Source organism: Archocentrus centrarchus, chromosome 24 (genome assembly GCF_007364275.1).
Source record: "Archocentrus centrarchus isolate MPI-CPG fArcCen1 chromosome 24, fArcCen1, whole genome shotgun sequence".
Lineage (NCBI taxonomy): Eukaryota > Metazoa > Chordata > Actinopteri > Cichliformes > Cichlidae > Archocentrus > Archocentrus centrarchus.
In genome coordinates this window covers 6,754,409-6,776,591 of record NC_044369.1, presented here as the reverse complement: position 1 = coordinate 6,776,591, position 22,183 = coordinate 6,754,409, and the positions used below count along the sequence as shown (strand labels likewise).

Below are 22,183 nucleotides of genomic sequence, written 5' to 3'. Positions count from 1 at the left end.
CAGTATTGTTTTCTTTCATTTAACTGACGAAAACCACCCGAAGCAAACAAGACTCCATATCCCACAATCCATTGTGATGACTTTCAAATTGACTACGTTTTAATCAAGTTTGTGATAAGTACTCGAGGGCACAGCGGAAACAACGTGTTATAAAAAAATAAATAATTGTTCCAACTATTTTAAAAAGTATTAGTATATGCTACGGAACACATATGCAAATAGTTTAATAATTTAGATATATAGCTAAAAACTAAAAACTAGCCATGTCAAACACAGACCTATACTTACAACTAGAAGTTATTTTAATTTGAAAGCCTTACCGGAACTCATTTTTTCTTATTGTGACAGACTTCACACACTAATCTTCGGGTTAGTTGAGGTCTGGTGGTTAGCAATATGAAAATGTGGCTGTTTCTTTTGAAATCTTGACAGAAATTCAAAATATTTTCACACATAGGTAGTCTGGCAGACGATATTCGGGATGAGGTGATGCTACCGCCTGTTTGAGAAACCTGTACAAGCTACAGTAGCTAGTCAGTGCTAACGAGCTAACTGAAAACAAAGCCACGTAACATCAAAGCTTTTCTCTACTGGTGGTATGGATGAGGATTTTCTGCTCGCCATTCAGCTGCAGGAGCAGTTTGATCATGAATACCAGGCTTCGCTATTTTCATCAAAGGACTTTGGGGATGATGGTGTCATACACAGCAGTAAGAAACGGAAAGTTGAAGGAGCTGGAGGTGGTAGCGATGTTGTACCCTACTGGAAAACGAATCCCCAGCCTGAGAGGCCGCTGTCTATTGTGGATGCGTCCTGGGAGATGCTTGACCCCAGTCCTGATGTCAGGGCCATGTTTCTGGAGTTCAACGACATGTTCTTCTGGAGTAAACTTTGCGGTGTGGAGGTGAAGTGGAGCCCTAGAATGACGCTGTAAGTCATGTTATATATATTTTTTTACCTCTGATGAATAAAATGGTCTGATTTTTGTTTGGGATTTGGTGTGGCATACGTGTAATGTATCCTGCTTCTCTCTTGTCTTTGCTCATAGGTGTGCTGGAGTTTGTTCTTACGAGGGTCGAGGTGGACTGTGTTCAATCAGGCTCAGTGAGCCTCTACTGAAACTTAGACCCAGAAAAGACCTTGTGGAGGTGAGGTTGATCTGAACAGCACTGGGAAAGGGCTTGTTACAGGCGCTGGAACTTATACAACAATTATTTTAATTCCCAAATCCCAGCTCTGAATGGGGGACAAAATGATAGCTTGGAACTTCTGAAAAAGAAGACAAATTTTATTTTCTGAGTTAGTTTAGTTTAGTTTTGTTTGTTTGTTTCTACAGACCCTTCTCCATGAAATGATTCACGCGCTCCTGTTTGTGACTCAAAACAACCGGGACAGAGACGGCCATGGACCAGAGTTCTGCAAACACATGAACCGGATCAACAAAGCCAGTGGAACAAATATTACTGTAAGTAATCTTTTCATGAGCACTGAATTGAAATCCTATTTGAGAAAATTTCACACCTCCAAATACAGCTGTGGTTAGACGTTTCCATCCACTCATCATGGGCATGAATGTCCTGGTAATTTTTGACTTTTAACAGCTTCTTTGAACTGTTCTTTTTCCATGGTGGAATGATTGTACAGCATACATCTGTAATGACTTTAACAAGTTTGAATTTATTTCAGATTTTCTGTAATCTGCATAGGGTCAAATATATATATATATACAGGCTCAAATATATACATATACCCCCACTAATATTTGGTTAAATGTCCCTTAGCGTGTTGCACCTCAACCATGCACTGGTTATACATCTCCTCAGAGCTTCTTACATAATTGTGGCTGGATGTTGGGCCACTTTTCTTAGCAGAATTGGTAGAGTTCATTTAAATTGGCTTCCCTGCATAGACCCGACTTTCTAGTGTTGTCCGCACAACTTTAATAGGGTTGAGGTTGGAGCACTTTTGACACTGTGTAGATTAGAGAAAATCCAAATTCAAACTTGTCATTGCAGATGAACGCTCTACAATCAAATGAACAGTCATTAAAAGCCCAAAATTACCATGACATTCATGCCCATGATGAAAATGTTATTGTAAAGCACCATACAAAACACATTTAGTGAAGCAGTCCTTGCAAAATAGATTAACAGCCGAAATATTTCCAGTGTTAGCAGGATACATCTGTTATTCCACATTCAGTCTGCTGTTATTATCTCATCAAAAGTTACAGATCACAATGAATCTACAAAAGCACAAAACCTTCTGATGTTATGTTTTTTATACAAAAGAATAACAGTATTTTTCTTCTTTATAATCCAAATAAGATTAGATCTTGAAATGGTTCAAATTTCCACATTTTCACTTCTTCAGTAATGTTCGTTTTTATAGAAAAACTTCATTTTTTAATGCTTTCACAGCAATTGTGTGCCTTTGCAAAGCCATCCAGTGGGCTTGATTGGACTCTTTGGCCCTCAGGTCACATGTTTGACACCCGTGCACTAAGCAATAAAATCATTGTCATAAACTTCCATCTTCTCTTCTCTCTTTCCATTCATCAGATCTACCACAGCTTCCACGATGAGGTTGATGTATACCGGCAGCACTGGTGGCGGTGCAACGGGCCCTGCCAGAACCGCAGACCCTATTTTGGCTACGTGAAGAGGGCCATGAATCGAGCTCCATCTTCTCTTGACCCTTGGTGGGAGGATCACCAGAGAACATGTGGTGGGACATACACCAAGATCAAGGAGCCTGAAGGATATGGCAAAAAAGGCAAAAAGGATGCCAAGACCTCAGAGAAGAAGACCTTAGGAAGTGGCAAGCCTTCAAGTACAATTCCAGGTAACATGCCTGAGCCCTCTCCTGTGTATTAAGCTGTAATACATTGTTCCAACAACCTTGAAAATTTTATTCATATTTTGAACATTTTGAACCTGAGTGAAAACTATCTTTAATTTTCTGTGATTGCCTCACAATAACAGTCACCTCGTGCTTTGTTGCCTGACTACTTTTAACTGTGAATTGATTGTTTCCTCTGCCATTTGAGCATGTGAAAGCAGTTTAAATCAATATGAGACTGACTGACTCTGCTATAAATCATGTAAATTTTGCAGTATAAAGAATGGTAATTATTCCAGCGAGTCTTTGACATTCTGTCCATGACCTGTTATAGTTATTTCCAGCTTCGTATTTTTATATTTTGGACTCTTTGCATGCTTCACATTCAAAAGCTTCTGTCTCATTGTGATTACTTGTACATAAACTTGCTATATTTAATATAATAACCCACCACTGTAACAATATATATGATAGAAAATAGGAAACGTGTAATAGGTCCACTTGAACTAAATTAATTAACGTAAAAGCCTTGTGTTGAATCTGAATTTGTAACTTTTCTTGTCACAGGTTCTGGATCACAGGATATAAGGAATATCATCCCATTTAGCGGGAAAGGCTTCATCCTTGGGGGGAATTCTCAGAATTCCACGTCTTCCTCTCCATCTCCCAGGCCACCACTGCCTGCTGTTAAAGCACCATTATCCAGCCCTGTCCCCTCTCCAAAAAAGTTCTTCACGCCTTCATCCCCACCTAAAAGTCTCTCCTCTCCTGTTCTCTCTACCAAAACCAATGGGACCTCCAACACTTTTCCCGCCATCAGACCAGCTGCATCCATGGGGACAAAGCTGCCTGTAAAGAAGTCTGTCAGTAACACAAGGGTTTTTGTCAGCATCAATGGTTCACCGGTGAAAATCCCCAAATCCCACAGCAGTAGTCGCAGCCAAGGAGAAGATAAGCTCAAACAGAAGTCCATTGAAGACCTCTTTAACAGCACAAGCCTCAGGAAGCCAGAGACCAAAAGAGACTCACCGACATCATCAAAGAGTTTCATAAATGCTGCTTCTGCCTCCTCTATATTTCCAAAACAACAAAACGATCAATCGACTTCCTCTCCCAATACTCCCAAGCCCAGTCCTAACATACCCAACCATTGCAAATACCCATCTGTAGTTTCAACAGGATCCCAAGGTAGCATTTCAAAACCAATACCGTCCAAGTATTCTACTAATTCTGACAGTGACAGCGCGCATGGGGCTGCAGGTGGGGGTCAGACATCGAGGAAGAGGGTGTGGGGTGACCGCAGCAGCATTGCTGACTTCTTCCAGAAAACATCAGGCAGCAATTCAGCAGCATCAAAGGAATCAGTAAAGGCAAAATCACCAGCAATGCAGGTGGAAGCCACCACCACACCCTCCTCGTCTGCTTTTCTGCAATCCTCTCCAGGGCTGCACAGTGTTGCCGCCTCTTCCTCCTCCTCCTCCTCCTCCGCAGTGATGGTCAGCTGTCCGGTGTGCCAAGCAAAAGTTCAGGAGTCAAAGATCAACGAGCATCTTGATTCCTGCCTCTCTTGAGTAACGGGATGACGTTAAAGAGATGATGCAATAAAACCAACTTCCAGAAAGTCAGGAGAAGTCTCATGTTGTACCAAAGCTTCTTAACTTTGGATGTTCAGTAAAATGATATCATCATTGGCTCAATACCAGGTTTTGCCAACAGGTTGCAGAGTGCCTTTAAGACAGTTTATGCCTTGGTATACCAAGAGAGCTGCAGGGTTTTACAGATAATCACAGATATATTAGCACTGCTCTTTCCTTTTATATTGCCCAGGACAACACTTGTTTTAACTGTGTTTGAATATTTAAAGGGTGACATCTCCTCCTCCTTTTACTTTCTAACACACTGATCAGTCCTGTGATTCCACTGCATGGCTTTATGTCTGGTATAACATAATTCCTATCTTCTTAACACTGATCTGGACTGCATCAGAATGCTGTAACAGCAGCATTTTTGAAGAACTGCAGTCTGGTTTGAATTCAGAAGCTGCTTTGTCTTAGTCTAGAAAACCTATTTTTGCCTCCTCTGGGTGTGGATGTATTGATTTGTGGGGCCTGCAGGGTGATGTATCCCCCACCACCACCACCTCAGGTCTGCATCTGCTGCCCTTCAGACAGCAGGAGATACTGTGATCTCTGCTGCTTCGATCTGTAGGAGTCAGATTTCATACTCGCTAGCTATTTATTCCTGCAGGTCATCACATTTGCACTGCACCCAGCCTGCGGGGTCAGGCGGTCCAAGGGTATTTGATTTTACTGAGTAAAAACCTCACCAGTGATATCTGCAGTACGAGAAATGAGGATCGTTTGCTGACTAAAACTTTAAAAAGTTCTATCTGAATGTCTTTTTTTGTTTATGTTGGAAAGAGTTTCTTATTGCCAAATAAAATATTTTTATTGTTCTCTTTGCCTGAATGCTTTGGAGTGGAACGCAATGTCAGTATCAATAACAATAACAGTTATTGTATGTGATGACTAAAACTCAGATAGTTAATGATGACTTGATTCAGTAAACTTCTTTGTCAGGATTTTTTTACTCAAACCCAAAAATGGTGTCCTCGTGGTGGTGTGGCACAGTGAATCGTTGCTTGGATTTATCCAGCGGGAACCATCAATCTGCATGAAATTTTAAGCCAGCTGGGATCTGTGCCATTCAGACTTTCTCCCAGAAAAACCTCTTTTTCTTTAGCAGTTTAGTTATGTTAAGACAACAAAACTACTCAGGTGTAGGAAGCATTTGGTTTGGCTGAAATTCCACTTCAAAAATATTAACTGCGTCTGACAGTCTGCCTCACAGAAACCATTGAAGACCAACTTCTATGTGCCAAAAAGCCAATATTTGATCAAGCATGTCACTGAGTAAATCTTATATTTGACCTGCTGGCGACACTACAGATTAGACTAAATCAGACAAACGTGCTTTTGAGCATTTTTGAGAGCCAAAATGTTTTGATTTTGTAAGACTAACATTAATTGCTTAAATTTGGTTTCAGTATCGCCTCAGATCCATTTAACCATTTGTCCTAGAAATTTAAAAAAGTATTCTAGAAGGGGTTTTAAACAAAAGAGCACTCTAAAAATTTTAATCATACTCGAGAGAGAAAGAGAGACAGGTGGGTGTAACAGAGCTGGTGGGTGAGCAGAAAGGCGGAGAGGAGGGTGAGGGCAGAGGTCAGACAGCATGAGGCCAGCTGCTGATCATGACTACGCCCTCCTGTTCCTGCAGGAAAGACTGGAGCAATCCCAGGGGCGTCAACAAAGCATGTCAGCAGCAGCAGCATGTCAATTACCTCAGTCTGCTGCTGCAGCTTTAATTGCCATCTGGCTCCACAGGCACAGAGGAAATACTGGTAGTGAGAAGGAAGGAGTGGATTTTATGATTTGATGCTTGAAAGTATAAAGAAACTGAAAGCATGACAAATTCCTTTGAAAAATCTGGTAAAACATATTCACTGGGTGAAGTTCATTATTGCTAAATTAAGACTAACCAAAACACCACTGAAGAAGCAACCCTATGCATTTAGGTATGTAGAGATGGTCAATAAGATATGTAGAGGTTCAAAGTGAGCATCAGAAAGGAGAAGAAAGGCAATTTAAGCGACTTTGAATGTGGTGTGGTCTGTTGGGGCCAGATGGTCTGGTCTGAGTATTTCAGAAACTGTTTATTGACTGGGATTTTCCCACATAACTATCTCTGTGGTTTACAGGGAATGGCCAGAAAAAGAGAAACTATCTGGTGAGTGGCAGTGGCAAAAATGCTTTGTTGATAGCAGAGGCCAGAGGAGAATGACCAGACTGTTTCAAGCTGATAGGAGGGCAACAGTAACTTAAATAATCACTCATTGGCAAAATCTCTGAACACACAACATGACAAACTGTGAAGCAGCAAAATACCACACTGGCTACTGTTCATTTTGGCTAAGAACAGGAAACTGAGGATCCAGTTTGCATAGGCTCACCAATAATGGGCAGTAGAAGATTGGAAAAACATTGCCTAGATGGTAAGGTCAGAATTTGGCATAAACAAAATGAAAGAATAGCTCAATCCTGCCTTCAGGCTGCTTCTGCTGGCGTTGGCAAACTGCCCCCCTTAGTACCAGTCTGATGGTTATTTCCAGTAGGATAACGTGCCACTGGGTTCCTGAACGTGACAGTGAGTTCACTGCATTCAAATGGCCTGGAATGGCAGAATGGGAGATTTGCAGATTTGCATCGTGGACGTGCAGCTGCCAAATCTGCAGCAACAGTGTGACGCCAACAGGTCAATATGGATCAAAATCGAGCGGTGCCTGCAAGATAAGATGCTCGCTATTTTTTAAAATGCACAGCTGGCAAGTTAATAAAAAAAAAGGACACAATAATTTTCCTTCTCAATTTTGACACTATTATACTCTTCTTAGTGTGCATTTGTAAAGAATATCTGCTGATATATAAAGATATCAGAATGTTTTACATTGAACCCAAAAACAGAAGTTGCAGTAGAAAATAGAAGTACTTAAATATCCAAATATATATTCCTTCAAAATATCATTATTACTGTAAGTTAATGGGGAAGCATCAGTGTGTATAAGAAGAATTTTACTACTGTAGCTCTTGAGGTAGATTTAACTACTTTTCTAGCTATATTGCTGATATAGACACTTTCAGAATTTGGTTTGATTTTTTTCTTATTAAATAATTAAGATTTATTCTTGTGTGCTTCAAACATTTTTTAAACCCTAAATGTTTAAAAGTTAATCTGCCAGCAGCTCATGAAGCAGCAGTTGAGGAAGTTTTGAAGGCAGCACTAATTGATATTTCATTCACGGTTTCCTGTCTTCAATAGAAGGAAGAAGCTGTTTAATCAATCTAGCAGCTCCAGAACAGGAAGATGTGCGCTAAACTAAGGTCACCGTGGTATTATCAATCCAAACTTTGAGTGTTTTTATTACAAATATGGCTTCCACACTTATGTTTTTTGTTTGTTTTTTGTGTGTGCATTGCACTCCAATTACAGTAACGCACTCTGATCCCATTCCCGTCTGTCAGTCATCCCCCACCCCCTGCAGAGGACCTGCAGAGGAAAAATCTATGACAGCAGTTTTTGGTCCAGGCCATCCCTCCTTCCTGAACTGCTGAACATTGACGTGCTATAGGAAGCTTAATCCCTGCAAACACACACACACACACGCCCACGCTCCTTCCTTTAAGGTGTGTTGTTTCTCCCTGACAGTAATGCACCCCGGGCAAACTCCAAGTTCAATGCAGTGTCACTCTGTTGGCTGCCGCACATTCTAGGGCTATTGTTTCGTATAGAGGTGCTAGTCATCTCTCTGCTGAGATCGTTTATGAATGAAACTGTGAAACTTATTCTTGAACTGCTGATTTAACTGCTTTCACCACTTACATGTCATCAACTGTCACTTATAATTTTAGTGGTTAAAAATATTTTATAATTTCAGCAGCGGCAACATGTTAAAATGTATCAGTTTCCATCCAGTTTTACCATCACAAAGAATATCAAATATATACACTTTGTAAATATAAAATGTTAAATCTGCCCAGTGTAGAGGTGCATTTCATTTGGATTCCTCTGTTTTGCTTGTTGTCTTTTTCAAAGATAAAATATATAGAGCATGTCCAGGATTTAAAGTGTAATATTTATCAACTCAGTGGATGAATACATAAGGTTTGCCAGGGGGGGACACCAGGGATAATAGGTTACCGTTCCTGGACTGTGCAGTGCTTATTGAGGAAGATGGAAGCCTCAACATTGAAGTTTACCAGAAGCCCACGCACACAGATCAGAACCTGCTCTTTGACTCCCACCACCCACTGGAACACAAACTTGGGATGATCAGGACTCTGCAACACCAGGCAGAAAATGTTCCTTCTAAGGCAGAAGGGAAACTAACAGAACACACACATGTAAAGAAAGCCCTTAAAACATGTGGTTATCCCAACTGCGCTTTCATCAAATCAGCCAAGATGCACAGGAAAGAAGGTCAGACGCAAACTACGGAGAATAAGTCCAGCCGCCCTTTTTTCAAGTTCCAGAGACCGTAAAAAAAGGAATATATGTTAATTAATTTTCTCAATGAATGCCTTTACCAACTGATTAAATTGTTTCAGTATTATATTGCATAACATCTCATTTAAGGAAAAACTGCCTAAAATCTAAAAAGTAAAATGCAATAGGAAAACCTGAGGGAAAGAAAGAAAGATTATAAAATTCAAAAACTAAGTGTCTGTATCTGGTTGGTTTTGTGCCCTCATACATAGATCTACTTGTGTATTTTGTTGTCCTTTAGGAAGATATTGCTTTCCAGCAGTGAGCTCGAGATAAGCGGATATCTTTAGTCCATTATTAGCCGGATATGGTAAATGACGCAAACTCATTGTGCTTTTGGAAAGGCAGATTAACACCACCCTGCTAGGGTTACATGCCACCCTAGGGGGTTGCAATCATATGCCTAATCCTTTGATCTTAGGAGGCAGCGGTGATGATGGTGGTGGTGGTGGTAGCTTATAGAAGGGTCGCTCTGTTTATAAAGCCCCTGAACCAAACAGATTGTTCTTGTTGTAAGGGGAGGATTTGGGTGAGGAGGGCATGTTTTACAAAAGGAAATACTGTGTTTTTTCAAAGCTATTTAAATACAAAGTCATAACAATCAAGCCTGATTAATAGTGCTTGGCTTTTTTTTTTTTTTTTTGGAGCCTCAGTTTCCTGTTCTTAGCTGATAGGAGTAGCACCTGGTCCAGGCTTCCGCTGCTGTAGCCCATCTCCTTCACCACCTTGGCTGTAATGACTTATTATCTGAGTTACTATCAGCTATGCAGCCTGGCCGCACTCCTCTGACTCTGGCATCAACAAGACATTTTCAGAGATGGTTGTGTGGGAAAATACCAGTAAATCAGCATTTTATGAAGCACTCAGACCAGAGCGATGCCACGTTCAAGGTCATTCAAAATGCCGTTCTTCTCCATTGCTCCGTTGCTTGATTTGAATTTGACCATGTATGCATCCCTAAATGCACCGAGTTGCTGCCGTGTGATTGGCTGACCAGATATTTTCATTAACAAGCATTTGAACAGATTTAAATAATGACATGTTAAATGCATAGCATCAAGGATTTATGACCATAAGCAGTGTCTGATTTTTTTTTCTATTCACCTATTGATTTTTTTTTATGCTGTCTTCTATACAGGGTTTTATATAATGGGAGTAGGGAGTAGTGAATGACTGAATGATTTCAGACATGTCTGTTTTCTTATACAGCCTGAGCACTGTTGGCTACCAAATCTTGTTAGCATTTGTTTTTGAGTAACAAAAAAAAAATCTGGCTAGTTGAAATATGATTTAATTTGTCATATTTCTGTTTATATATGTTTATATCTCATTTTTAAACCAGACAAGACAATCAAGGGATGAGTTTCACTTAAAATCTGATCACACTCATCTAGTCACATATGCCTAAAGCATCCTTTATCATCTTTTTTATTCTAAATGGGACTATAATTCAGAAATTTAACACCATATTGTATTACACAAGATTTGGAATAAGTGACTGACATCAGAAAATCATCAAAAAAGTGTTTACTGGTGTAATAAATCAAGTTACCAGCAGAGTCATCTACTGGCTTACAATCTATACAATCTGGCTTCTTTTTTGCTTCCAGAGGAGTCGCCCCCTGCTGGCTATTAGAAAGAATGCTGGTTTACACTGGCCTCACTTTTCTTACCCAGAAGCTACATCCATCTAATATAGATACAATCTATTCAGTCACAGATAACATCACAGAATAACAAAACCATTTTGGTTTCACTTTATAAACTGACATAAGAATAATATCAGTCATTCACTGACAATATCTAATCCAAAGTAACTCACTTAGCTTACTTTAAATATCCACTTTCTGTGCCATATACCATGCACAATATTTTTATTTATGAGGACAAGTTGTTATCATCAAAACAGCATTTACTGGGCCACTTACAAGCAAGGCCAGATAACGAATAATAATAAGACTGTTAGAGTCTATATTGATAAGTCTATATTAATATTTTTATGCTCCATTAAGACTTCACCTGTGTCTCATAAGGGTCTTTAACACTTCTAATGATTATAGTAAGAAGCAAATGACCTGATTAAGTGTAACGAAATGAGTGAGAGCTGATTCATTTCAGTACAGCAAATACGAATACAAAGCTCCGGGCTTCATCTATCTGCCTGCCACTGTGTGCGTGTGTGTGTGTGTGTGTGTGTGTGTGTGTGGCACAGCACATGCTTCTTTCTCTCCCTCTTTCTGAGGAACGTGTGTGATGCTTTTGTGTTGGCTTCATGGTTATTGTTGTGTTATTGTTGTGACGGGGCTGCAGGCTGGGGGGTGGAAGTAAGGCCCACCATCTGTCCTTTAGTCACACTATTGTCTCTCACACACACTCCTGTCATGACCTCAAACCTTCTGTCTACACTCGGTCACCTGGACACACTCTTCAAAATAAACCAAGAGGCAGCCATTAAAGTTTAATGCTAAAAAGTATTGATGGGTCATATTTACACCCATTTCTCCTTGAAGGAAAATTTATTCAGAATTTCAAAAATCTTTTTAATTAAAAACTTAGCATGTGAAACTATGGATTCATGTGTATAATTTCTCCTTTTAAATATTTGACAATGATCTTGTCTCATCTCTCGTCTGTCTAAATTGTATTCTTTGTATCTGTACTGAGATCTGATCAACACAATACACGACGAACTCCTTTATATTTAATTTTAATTATTTTTCAGCATGCTTTATGCACGGACGTGTTGGCAGGGAAACGCCCAGCAGCCACTGTATTAAAAGGACAGGAAGCGGATTTTACTCCTCAGCCGCAATCCGAGTTTTGTAACTTTACAACAATCAGCCAGGACACGACCAGAAGTTCTGTTCAAAGTAAAAGCCCGGTGTGGAATTTCAAATGGAGAAAATAGAGATAAGAATTATATTGTGGTAATTGTATCAAATTCGCCTTCTCTAAGAACAGGAACAATTTTTTGTTGTTTTATTTTTATTGCATGTGCCTCTTTTGGTTGAATTGTGTAATTAAAAAAAAAAATACTTGAAAGAGTGATTTTTTTTTTCTTCTTGTGAATGGCTTTTCCATCAGATGTTATAATCATAATTTATGCTGTAAGGGAGCCATTATAAGAGAGGGACATTACACTCAACGCATCCTAAATTGAAATCTATGGGAGAATTTTGCAAAAGAAAAAGATGGTGGCACAAATATAACTCCCAGGAAGCGAAAAGCTTTTATAAATTTTGTTTCAAGGCAAGGCAGCATGGTGGTGCAGTGGTTAGCACTGTGGTGTCTGAGTTTGCGTGCTCTCCCTGTGCCTGCTTTGTTCTCCCCACATACTCTGGTTTCCTCCCAAATCCCCAAAACATGTTTGTTAAGTTAACTGATGTTTCAAAATCTGTCAGGCTCTATAGGTTGGATGTCCCCCGTCTCTCACCCCATGACAGCTGGCATAGGTTCCAGGCCTTCTGCCACCGTGAATTGGGTAAGCGACATGGATGAATGTTACAAGGCAAAGTTTTTAAGTTTCTTCTTATCATATCATATTACTTGTTGTTTCTGTTATCCCTCTTCTTCTTTTTTTACGTTGTCTCTCATCTCTCTTGTTTCTCATATGTCTCTGTGTCACTAATCTTGCACACTATAGAAAGACCTCCACCTGGAACTGTAGTTATAACTTTTAACAGAGGTGCTTTTATTTTGACGGCCATACCGGAAATACAATGGCCTCATTTAGGTTAACTGGACGTGGCGTCGCTGGCCGCCCTGGACAGAGAAAACCACGGCTGTTGCTCGGTTTGTTCAGTGTGGGTGACTGCTGTGTGATAACAGTAGGGTCTTAGAGCTAGAAGGGAAAAAATCAGGAGCAGTGTAAACGCAAGCTTTTTCCGCTTAGTAACACGTAAAACGATGAATGGTAAGTCAACGAACGGCACACTGGGGGGAATGGCCTGTATCGAGGGTCTGCCGCCGCTGCCGAAGAGCCTGAGCGGGTTGCTAAACTCAAGCGGCGGCTCCTGGAGAGAAATGGAGAGGATGTACGTGAAGAAAACCATGATCCAGGACGACCTGAGCCGAGGCAGGAACAATGCCGATAACCTACTAGCCAACAAGCCGGCCAACCTCGACGCTGCTTTGGCTCTACTGCGAAAAGAGATGGTAAAAATTAATAAATAAATAAATTCAGTGTTCGTTTTATTTGTCCAGTGGAAAGTGATCCGTTTTTCACCGCTGGTTTAATCCCGACTCGCTGTACATTCACAAAGTCCCTAAAGAAACTGCTAAAGTTCACTTTTGTTCGGCTTTTGAACAAACTTGTGTGCATTTTAGTTAAGAAACTATGACTTTTTTAAAAGAGTAGAGTCTTTCGATTGATTCGGCATACATATTTACCATATTTCATGTATTATATAAATAAAATAGTAACTTAAAAATGTCAATCTTTCTTTTTGCAAAAGTATGTTTGTTTTTAATGAGCCCACTTTGCTCCGTTTACTAAAGACCCTGCTAATTCATTTACTTCACATGCCGCCCGGTATAGAAAGTCGCCTGTAAGCACTGGAAGATAAAACGAGATTTTTTTAATGGAGTCTGGCATTAAGAACATCCTATATAAGAGCAGGAAAAAAAGGGATCAGGAACAGCTTTTCATTGGATGAGACAAATTAAGCCATTAGCTTGTGCTGATTTGTATTCTAAGCTCATTTTAATAGCTGTTAACTTCAGTATAAAAGTTTCTATTGTGACCATACAGGGACCAACACAAAGTCCTCCAGTGAACTAATACCTGCTGTTACGTTTGCTGAGATGTAATCAGAGTGAAACGCCCGCAACACACTCTTTTACACTTCCTTGCCAGCAGCAGGGATTTTCATACCAGAGCCAGACAAGATTTCATTATTGAGCTGTACTCCCTGCACTCTCCGTTAATTCTTAACAGTAGCTTGTTTCCTAATATGAAGTCATGTAACTGAAAGAAGATAAACTGTTGCTGAAACTCTACGCCTTTCCCACTTGGATTTTTTTTTTTTTTTTAAGCTTTTCTAAAAGTCTGCTGACTCTTGATGTGCTTTAGCCTTCCTTCAGCAGGTTCCTAACTTAAGGCTTATTGCTTTGCTGCTGTTAATGTATTACTATGGGTTTGTAGTAGTTAATAAGTTGTCAGTGTCCTATATTTTAAAGGCTCTAAGCCTGTCCCCGTGCAGTTTACAGAGCACAGTGCTTGCTGTATTTTTGAGCTGCCTGTGATTTGTCTGACCACTGAAAAACAATGCGGTGACTCTGAGTTCATACTGCACTGTCAGCTGACAAGAATGCAGCAGAAATGCCCTTTTAACACCATCACAGTGACCTCATAGTGTCAGTCTTTTTTTTTGTTTCCACATATTAGAGGTTGAATTGAGTAACTGTTTTGGCATTTTACTTAAACAATTCCTCTTTCTTTTTGGGTATCTTTCTGTTTGTACACTGAACATTTCCGAAAGAAATCAAATCTTTACTAATTCCAAGTTATTAAGGTGATTGGCCAGACAGGTGCTTTTAGAGCTGAAATAATGAATCCATTCATCTATTTTTAGAAAATAAATTGGCAGTTGTGCCACTAAAACATTGTTATCATTGAAAGGGCCCAACAGCAGCTGGTTTCAGCCTTTGCTTATCATACAGTGGAAGAGTTTTGAGAGTCGGGCTGATGAGGTTGGCCTAATGAAGCCAAAAATATGTGGGTCACATAATAACATTGTTCTGTATACTACTGTCATTTGTAGGGAGAAAAACTGACTGAAGACAAAAATGAGGGCAAATCACTGATTGGAAGAGGAGAGAGTGTGCTCCTGTTGGTTGTTAACCACACTGACTTGGTTAATTTAACTATTTGAATGAACCAAGACAAAAACTTAAGGTTAATTTTTACATGTAAACATGTTTGATTTTATCCAATAAAGACGGGAAAAAGGAAAAAGACTGAACTCAGACAGCGAGTAACTCTAGTTAGGACAGGGGTGCATTTTTTTTTTTTTCAAGGTGACTCTTTTCTTCAACTTGTGAAGTAAAAATTATAATGCGAGGTTCTCAGACAAAAGTAAAAGTTAGAAAATCTGAAGAAATCCATCTTTAGCTTTCTAAAATGTTAGACTTTGAACAGTTAATCTGTCAACAAGCTGTTGAAAAGTAATCTCGTTAGCTAGCTGCAGCTGCATCATTTTACTTTTTAAACACTGTGAAAAATGCATTTACATTAATCCATATCTTGATACTCCCCCTGCAGGTGGGTTTGCGTCAGCAGGATATGTCCCTGCTGTGCCAGCTGTGGTCGCTCCACGAGTCCATCCAGGAGTACAAGGGGAGCTGCCAGGACCTGAGCGCAGCCTCCAGTCTCAGCATGATGGAGAATGGCTACTTTGACGAGGATGACGAGTATTACCCGGAGCCTGGCTCCACTCCCACCGGGGAACAGCCGGATGGAGACACTGGAGACGGGACGGCAACAATGGCAGCAGCCAAGAATGGGAGCAGCAGTGGCAAAGATGACAGCTGGGACTCCTTTCGCGTCAACATCTGAGGCCTCGTTGTCAGCATTTTCCTGAGTGTGGATGCATATTTCGGGGTTGACAGACTGGATTAAGCTGGAGGAGAAACCTTTTTGGCCTCCAGGGAGGGAGTGGCTGGTGGGAGACTGCAGACTGTGGTCTTATTGAAGTGTAAAGTTCCAGCTAAACTTAAACCCCTCCTCAGGTGAAACATTTACCTGCTTGTGCTGCAGAATGTTGTTTTGCAGCATGACCAGGAGCTTCATCAAACTGTAGACCTGAGCGCTCAGATATTTTGATGAGTTACACGCTTAACGCCCTCTGAAACACTCAGGAGTTGTGATGAATTGTTTCCAGAGACTCCATATACTCAAAATTAGGCAATATACGTATATATAAATATATACACACACACTTCTTTTTATAAACAGCTCTTCTGCTGCTTCTATATCAGTTTGTTTTGCTAGACAGTCACTCTTTTTTGGGGGAACTTTTTTTACATATACAAAAATATATGAACAAAGTTTTATTATTTATTATATAATATAAATAACAAAATATTTGCTTTCCTGTTACTCTCTACGGATGTTTTCTACTGCACCACTACCCGGCATTTACAGAAAGGAAAGGATCTCAGAAATCTGAGTGGGATTTCTGAACTCTGCAATCAGCACTGGTGCAACAAGATGATCGACTTTGGACATATTAATGGACATATTAATATTAATGGAGACAGTGTGTGTGTGTGTTACTTCTAAGTGGTGATTTACGTAAATCCATAGGGTCCAGCCAGAAGTGGTCAGACCTCATTAATGGAGAAAGTGGTGAGGTTCTCATACTCGAGCGAGTTCATGTGCAGGTATGAGGTCTGCACCGTCCCGCCTTTAGGTAGAGCAGGTATCTGCTCTGAAAATGTGAAATGTTCAAAATGCTGGAAACAGTTTGGGCTGTTTGAAGAGGCAACCCCCCCAGTCCTGTGTGCTTGGCTGCATATAGAATGCTTCCCTGAACCTCCAAAGCAGTTAGTGCTTCAACACTTTACAGGCAAATCTGACGTGTCACTGTTCTCGGACTTTGTGGTGTGCAGGACAAATGTGCCTGAATCTAACTCTCCGCTTTAGTATTACCTGTCTTTGAGCTACATTTACTTACAGGTTAAAGCATAACTCGGTTTGTTACTGGTTCTTGGTTTCATCATATGTATTAAATTAAGTGGGGGGTCTAAGGATATGACTCTCCCTGTACTTTTTTCCAGACATGCTCCCATTATCAAGGGTTGACTAGTTCAAACATTGACTTAATGATGGCCACCTGGGTGAAAGTTCATCACCTTTATTTGAATAGATGAATAAACAAATGAAAAGATATACAAATAACCTCATAGGTGGAGAGAGAGTGAGAGTGAAATGAAGAAAGCACAGATGTGTGTCAGTCAGCTGTTGGGATAAAGGAAAAACCAGACTAAAACAAGATACAATATTGCTAAAGAAAAAAAAATGTGTTTAGGTGTTCCCAGATCTCCAATATTACTTTCTTGAGAGCAGTATTAGTAAAATTGATAAAGAATAACTCTCTTGCTTCAGCTTGGGTACTCTTGCCATTTCTAACATAGATGATGATGTTGAAAAACAAAAACGTATTGAGCTATAATCATATAACCAGCTTTGAGAGCTAAAATGTAGCCAAGAGTTGAGCCGTGATCTATCCATAATTTGGTTTTGGTGAAACATTTATTATCACAGTAACTTTGATGGGAAACAAACCTGCAGTTTTTCATGGTGTCGTTTGTTTTACAAAATTCTTTTTAAGTGGGACCTATTGTGCTCATTTCCAGCTTCATATTTTCATTCTTGGACTCTGCTAGGGTAGCTTTGCATGATTCCTGGTTCAAAATAATCCTTATTTGTCTTATACTGGGCTGTTGTGCAACCCCTCTGTTCGTCCACTGTCTAAAACAAGCAGGTTTTATTTCCTCTCTTCTGATTGGCTGCCCCTCACAAACAGGTTTGAATGTACAAGTATGTCTGGGATGTCCACATGGACATCATACAGAGCCAAAAGTAGAAAAAAACAGTTTAAACCCAAGCGTTTAGAGTAGTCTAAAAGCTGAGCTTTTGCAGGGATTTCTTGCTGACCTCGTTATTTGAAACTTTGTCCATGTTTAATTTGAACATCCATTTTTGTAACACTATATTTATGAAAGAAAATAAGGAAAAGCATAATAGGTCCCTTTTAACCTTTTCTGGTCACTGTGGTCTTAAATTATCACCTGCAGTCTAAACAAACAGCTGTAGCTCTAAACCTAGTAGCAACTATCAAATGAAAATGGGGTGCTTTATACTTTTATGCATCGAGATCTTAACCAATCTCATTTTAGCATCATATGCTCTGTTGAGTCTGACAGATGCCTGTACAGGGTTAAGCTCGTTTTTAAGTCGTCCCAGAAGGATATAAATGTCATTATATCAGCGTTCGAACATCTCTGCATATGTTGTAGCGGCTGTTTAATTATCTCTGCTTTATCCTGTAGTAGATGGGGAATTTCCATAACAATATGAAATTGGGCACTAGCAAGATTGTAACAAAATAGTGTCTTTTTAAATCAAGAGAACTTGCCTTCATTGCCTCATCAATATAAAAAAATCAAACACTGATAACAGTAAGTTAAAATTCTGCTGTTTCAATTAAAAATCTTAACAAAAACACTTCCCAAAGCAGACTCAATTCAACCTCTTAAGTATGTCTTTTAAGACTGTTGGATGTGCATATCTTGCATATGAATGTTCTAAACTCTGCAGCAAACGTCTCAGCTGAGCCTGTAGCATGTAACACCACAGTAAACAGTGGCTGTGTTCTCAATCAAAAACTGACCTTCTGATTTCGCCATCACTTCGATAAGGCGTAGAGTTCATCTTTGCAGAAATGTGTTCATATTTGTCATCTGTCTGTACATCGGTCCACTATTTGAACACAAACCAAAGAAAGTACATCACTCAGCACTGATATCTTGATGAATGTCTATACGAGTTGTTTTGCAGCTGATGATTGGAGGACAGTTAGTTCGGTTTTTGAAGTGTTGACTGCTTTTTTCCCCACTCAAAGAAAGACCAGCGTTTTCAGTTGACTGACTGAAAATGTCACCGACCAATGAAAGTCGAGAGGATTAATTTATCGTGTCATGTAAAGTGTCAGGTGTGTGGCAACAACATCTGGGTGTAAAACTAGTTTCACACTTGATCTTCTAACATTGAAAATGTGTCTACAAGGAGAATTACTGACACATTTAAATGAAACAGTTTAACATTTTTGGAAATACGAGGAGAAAATCAGTACTATGCTCATACTGTATGCGCATGAACATAAGGACGAGCCAGCACAACGACTAGATAGATGAGGAAGTAGCTAGCATTGCTCGGGCTTAATGGCTCGGTTTCCCAGACATGGATTAAGCTTAGCTAGGCCACAAACCTTTTCCAGTGGAGGTCTTCATTGGATTTAGCCTGGGATGAGGTCTAATCTGTGTTGGGGAGTCACAGAGCCCATTGGCAAGCACTTTTAAAGTTACCATTTGGCATGTTTTTGGTGTGATCCACACAATGAGAAACATGGGAAGTGGCAGGAAAAGAGAAGCTGGAAAATTCCCAAAATGTCAAACTGTTCTTTTCCAAGTCTACTGATGTCTTAACCTCCTGAGACCCAAACTCTTGTTTGAGATTTAAATTTCTTGTAGCTATTTGGAATAAGTTTGACCTGATGAGAATTTAAAAAAAAAATTAAGCATAATCTTTGAACAGAAAGTAATTTTTAAATCACAATAATGCCCTCATATGGGAACACAAGGGCACCATTGTTTAACATACGATGCTTTATTAAGCACAATAGCATATGAGGTGCAGCAAAGCCAAACTGTATTGTTCCCATATGAGGATGTAGGGTCTCCAGAGGTTGATGATTATCTTTTTTTTCTGATCTACATTTGGATTGACTGTGACATTTTCTGCCTCTAGCATATGTACCTACTCATGTTTAATCTGAAAATTTCCAGAATGCATCTGTAACTTTCTAAGTAGAGCCTGAAAGCTATTATTATTCAACAGAATCCATTGATTTTTGGTTCCAGTGTCTTGATAAGTTCAAATGAATGTTTGTGTTGCTCTGTTACTTTTTATGATTCCACATTGTCTGTGCAGTAAACCTGGATATAACTAATATTTCCAGTCAGATTTCCCATTTAGGGTCACTTGAAGCACCTATTTTATTACTGCAGTCTACTGCTAATCTGAACTGAAAGCACGTTTGATTAAACAGCATAACCGATGAAGTTTAAAACACGAGTCGCATCTTGACCCCAGGCTTTCTATTGGATGTCTACACAATTAGTGCCTTTATAAACTCTAAGGTCCCAGACCTGTGGCTTGCTGTTCAAAATGGGAATGAGAATATATCATAAGTCATTTGAATTCCTTGGGCTGTACTTTGGCTTTTAAAGCTGCTACATGTGGAAATTGCTAAAGTCATTAGTTTTCAGTCTCAGCCGTCTCTTTCTGAAGTTGTGCCAGAGATAAATTAATGTCATGCTGCGCAAATGTTAGCGATCTATGCTGCTGTCCTCTAATTCCAAAAATTCCCACCAAGAGCTGATTAAAAGCTGTACAAGCGGTAAGAAATTTTGACCCAGTTAGAAAGATGTGGGCTTTTTCACACTCGGCTGTTAATTATGTCCTATGTCAAAAGATTGTTTGGTCTTTTATTGGCAGGGATGCAGCTGTTGGGAGCGGTGTACTGCTGACACCCTGTGAAATTTGAGTTGCTTCGGTTAAAGCGAGACGCATCTCTTCTTATTTTGGTTGATGCTCTGAAGAAATTGTACACCTCCCAAAAAGGACCCGGACATATGACATCTCTTCCTTCAGAATACACTTCAAATTACATGCAGCAGCTTTAAAGTCAGCCGAGTCATGTGCAAACTGAACTACGTGGTGCACTCCTCACTTGTTGTTCAGCTCTGTTTTTGCACTCGTTTGTGCCTGTTGTTGTGTAAAATCCCCAAAAATACAACTACCTGATCCTCTTTGTCACTATTACGCAGGCACATGGTGCTCTTTGTACACTTCTGTAGCTAAATCCAGCACAAGAGAGCTAAAAAAAAAAAAAAAAAAAAGCTTTAAATTGAACACCAGCAAATTGTACCTAATATTGTACCATTACCAAGTGTGTTTCCTGCTTCTGTACACTAAAATATGCCCTTTTTTCACATGATTATTGGATGTGTAACATGGAGATGTCATCTCAGGGTAAACTTAAAATGTTCTTTTTGGTAGAGAAAATGACATGTTTCCCTTAGACATTGGATCTTGGGCTAAAGGTAAACAATGCTGTGTCACACCCACGTACAGTGAGTTATCATTTTGGTTACATGTTTTGGTGCAAGTCTCATAATCAAAGAGCAGGAGCTTCTTTCTAGACTCAGCACTTTGTACCAACTTGGAACAATCATGAGGCAAAGACGCCAAGCACAAAAAAAACCAAAACACAATAGCTCGACATAGTTTGACTTAAGTGGAGATAACTGCTGTAATCACAGTCACGCCTAAGTGTTCACACCCATGCTGTAGTGGTTGTGAAAAAGTATTTTGGAAAACCTACGGAGGGTTGTGGCACTTGAATGAAGAGTAATTTGAGCTTCTGTGTGTGTGCTGCTTCTTCAGCTGACCAAATTCTGACCTGTGTCCAAACCTGGGTTTGAGAATGTTTTTGAGCCAAGAAAAACAAGGCACTACATTACTTTACAGGTGACATATTTATCATTAGGTTTGAGTTTGTAGCTTGTAACCTATTGAGAAATCAGAGAGAGAAATGAAATTTCATTCATACTTGTACTTCATATCTCTCATCATTCATTAAATTGCTATAATGGAAAGTTTTTTTTTTTTATGTAGAGCATGTGAAGGCTGTGTTGCTGCCATTGATCATTCCTCCTGTTCTGTAATCAATCAATGACCATACTGCTGTTTGTTTGGACAGTTCTCCCATCATAGTTATTATACTGATATGAATTTAATAAAGTGATTCCATACTTTTCAGGATTGGAGTGATTTTTCTTATAAAGCATTGAAGAAATATTTTTATTAACATTGATCATGCTTTCAAACTTCTGAATTAATCTGCATGAAAAGGGAGAGGTAGATCAGTGGCTAACTTTTAATAGAAGGTAGTTTGAAGAATATTTTGGGGGTCATATGGGGTCACAGATCTATTAATGCAGCATGGCTTATTTGTAAGTTTCACAGTGTAGCCATCACCTTCCTGTTTAACAGTTTTAAAGTCCTGCGTTGAACTTCCTGTTCCAGCTTTTTTATGTGTCTCAGACATTATGCTTTTAGGTTTTCTGTCTGTGCCTATTTTCAGCCTGGAGGGAATTTCATTACATAAACATCCACTTGGACACAAAGATGAACTGTTCAGATATCTTGGGTGAGACTTGCTATGATGTATGATTTGGATATGATGAGACTTAAAGAAAAGGAGGCTGAGATTGAGGTAGCTGAACTGAAGATGTTAAGATTTTCTTTGAGAGTGTCTGAGTCTGTGCAGACTGGTTGGCAGATATTTTGAGCTAAATGCACATGTCAGCATGCTCATAATGGCAATGCTAATTTTCTATTGTTTAACTTGGCATTTTAGTATACTATCACTTGATATTACGCACTAAGAAC

General features: G+C 39.5%; 2 protein-coding genes across 2 annotated transcripts; both read left to right on the top strand.

Annotated features, from left to right (window-relative positions):
• The first annotated feature begins 344 nt into the window (after window positions 1-344).
• Window positions 345-5,272, top strand: sprtn (SprT-like N-terminal domain). The gene is made up of 5 exons (XM_030721524.1): window positions 345-930; window positions 1,049-1,148; window positions 1,337-1,465; window positions 2,562-2,844; window positions 3,409-5,272. Exons 1-5 carry the CDS (start codon window positions 599-601, stop codon window positions 4,410-4,412), a joined length of 1,848 nt encoding a protein of 615 aa, XP_030577384.1. The 5' UTR covers window positions 345-598; the 3' UTR covers window positions 4,413-5,272.
• Window positions 5,273-12,702: 7,430 nt separating this feature from the next.
• On the top strand, window positions 12,703-21,548 carry fam89a (family with sequence similarity 89 member A). Its single transcript, XM_030721149.1, has 2 exons — window positions 12,703-13,098; window positions 15,206-21,548. Exons 1-2 carry the CDS (start codon window positions 12,850-12,852, stop codon window positions 15,497-15,499), a joined length of 543 nt encoding a protein of 180 aa, XP_030577009.1. The 5' UTR covers window positions 12,703-12,849; the 3' UTR covers window positions 15,500-21,548.
• Window positions 21,549-22,183: the final 635 nt, after the last annotated feature.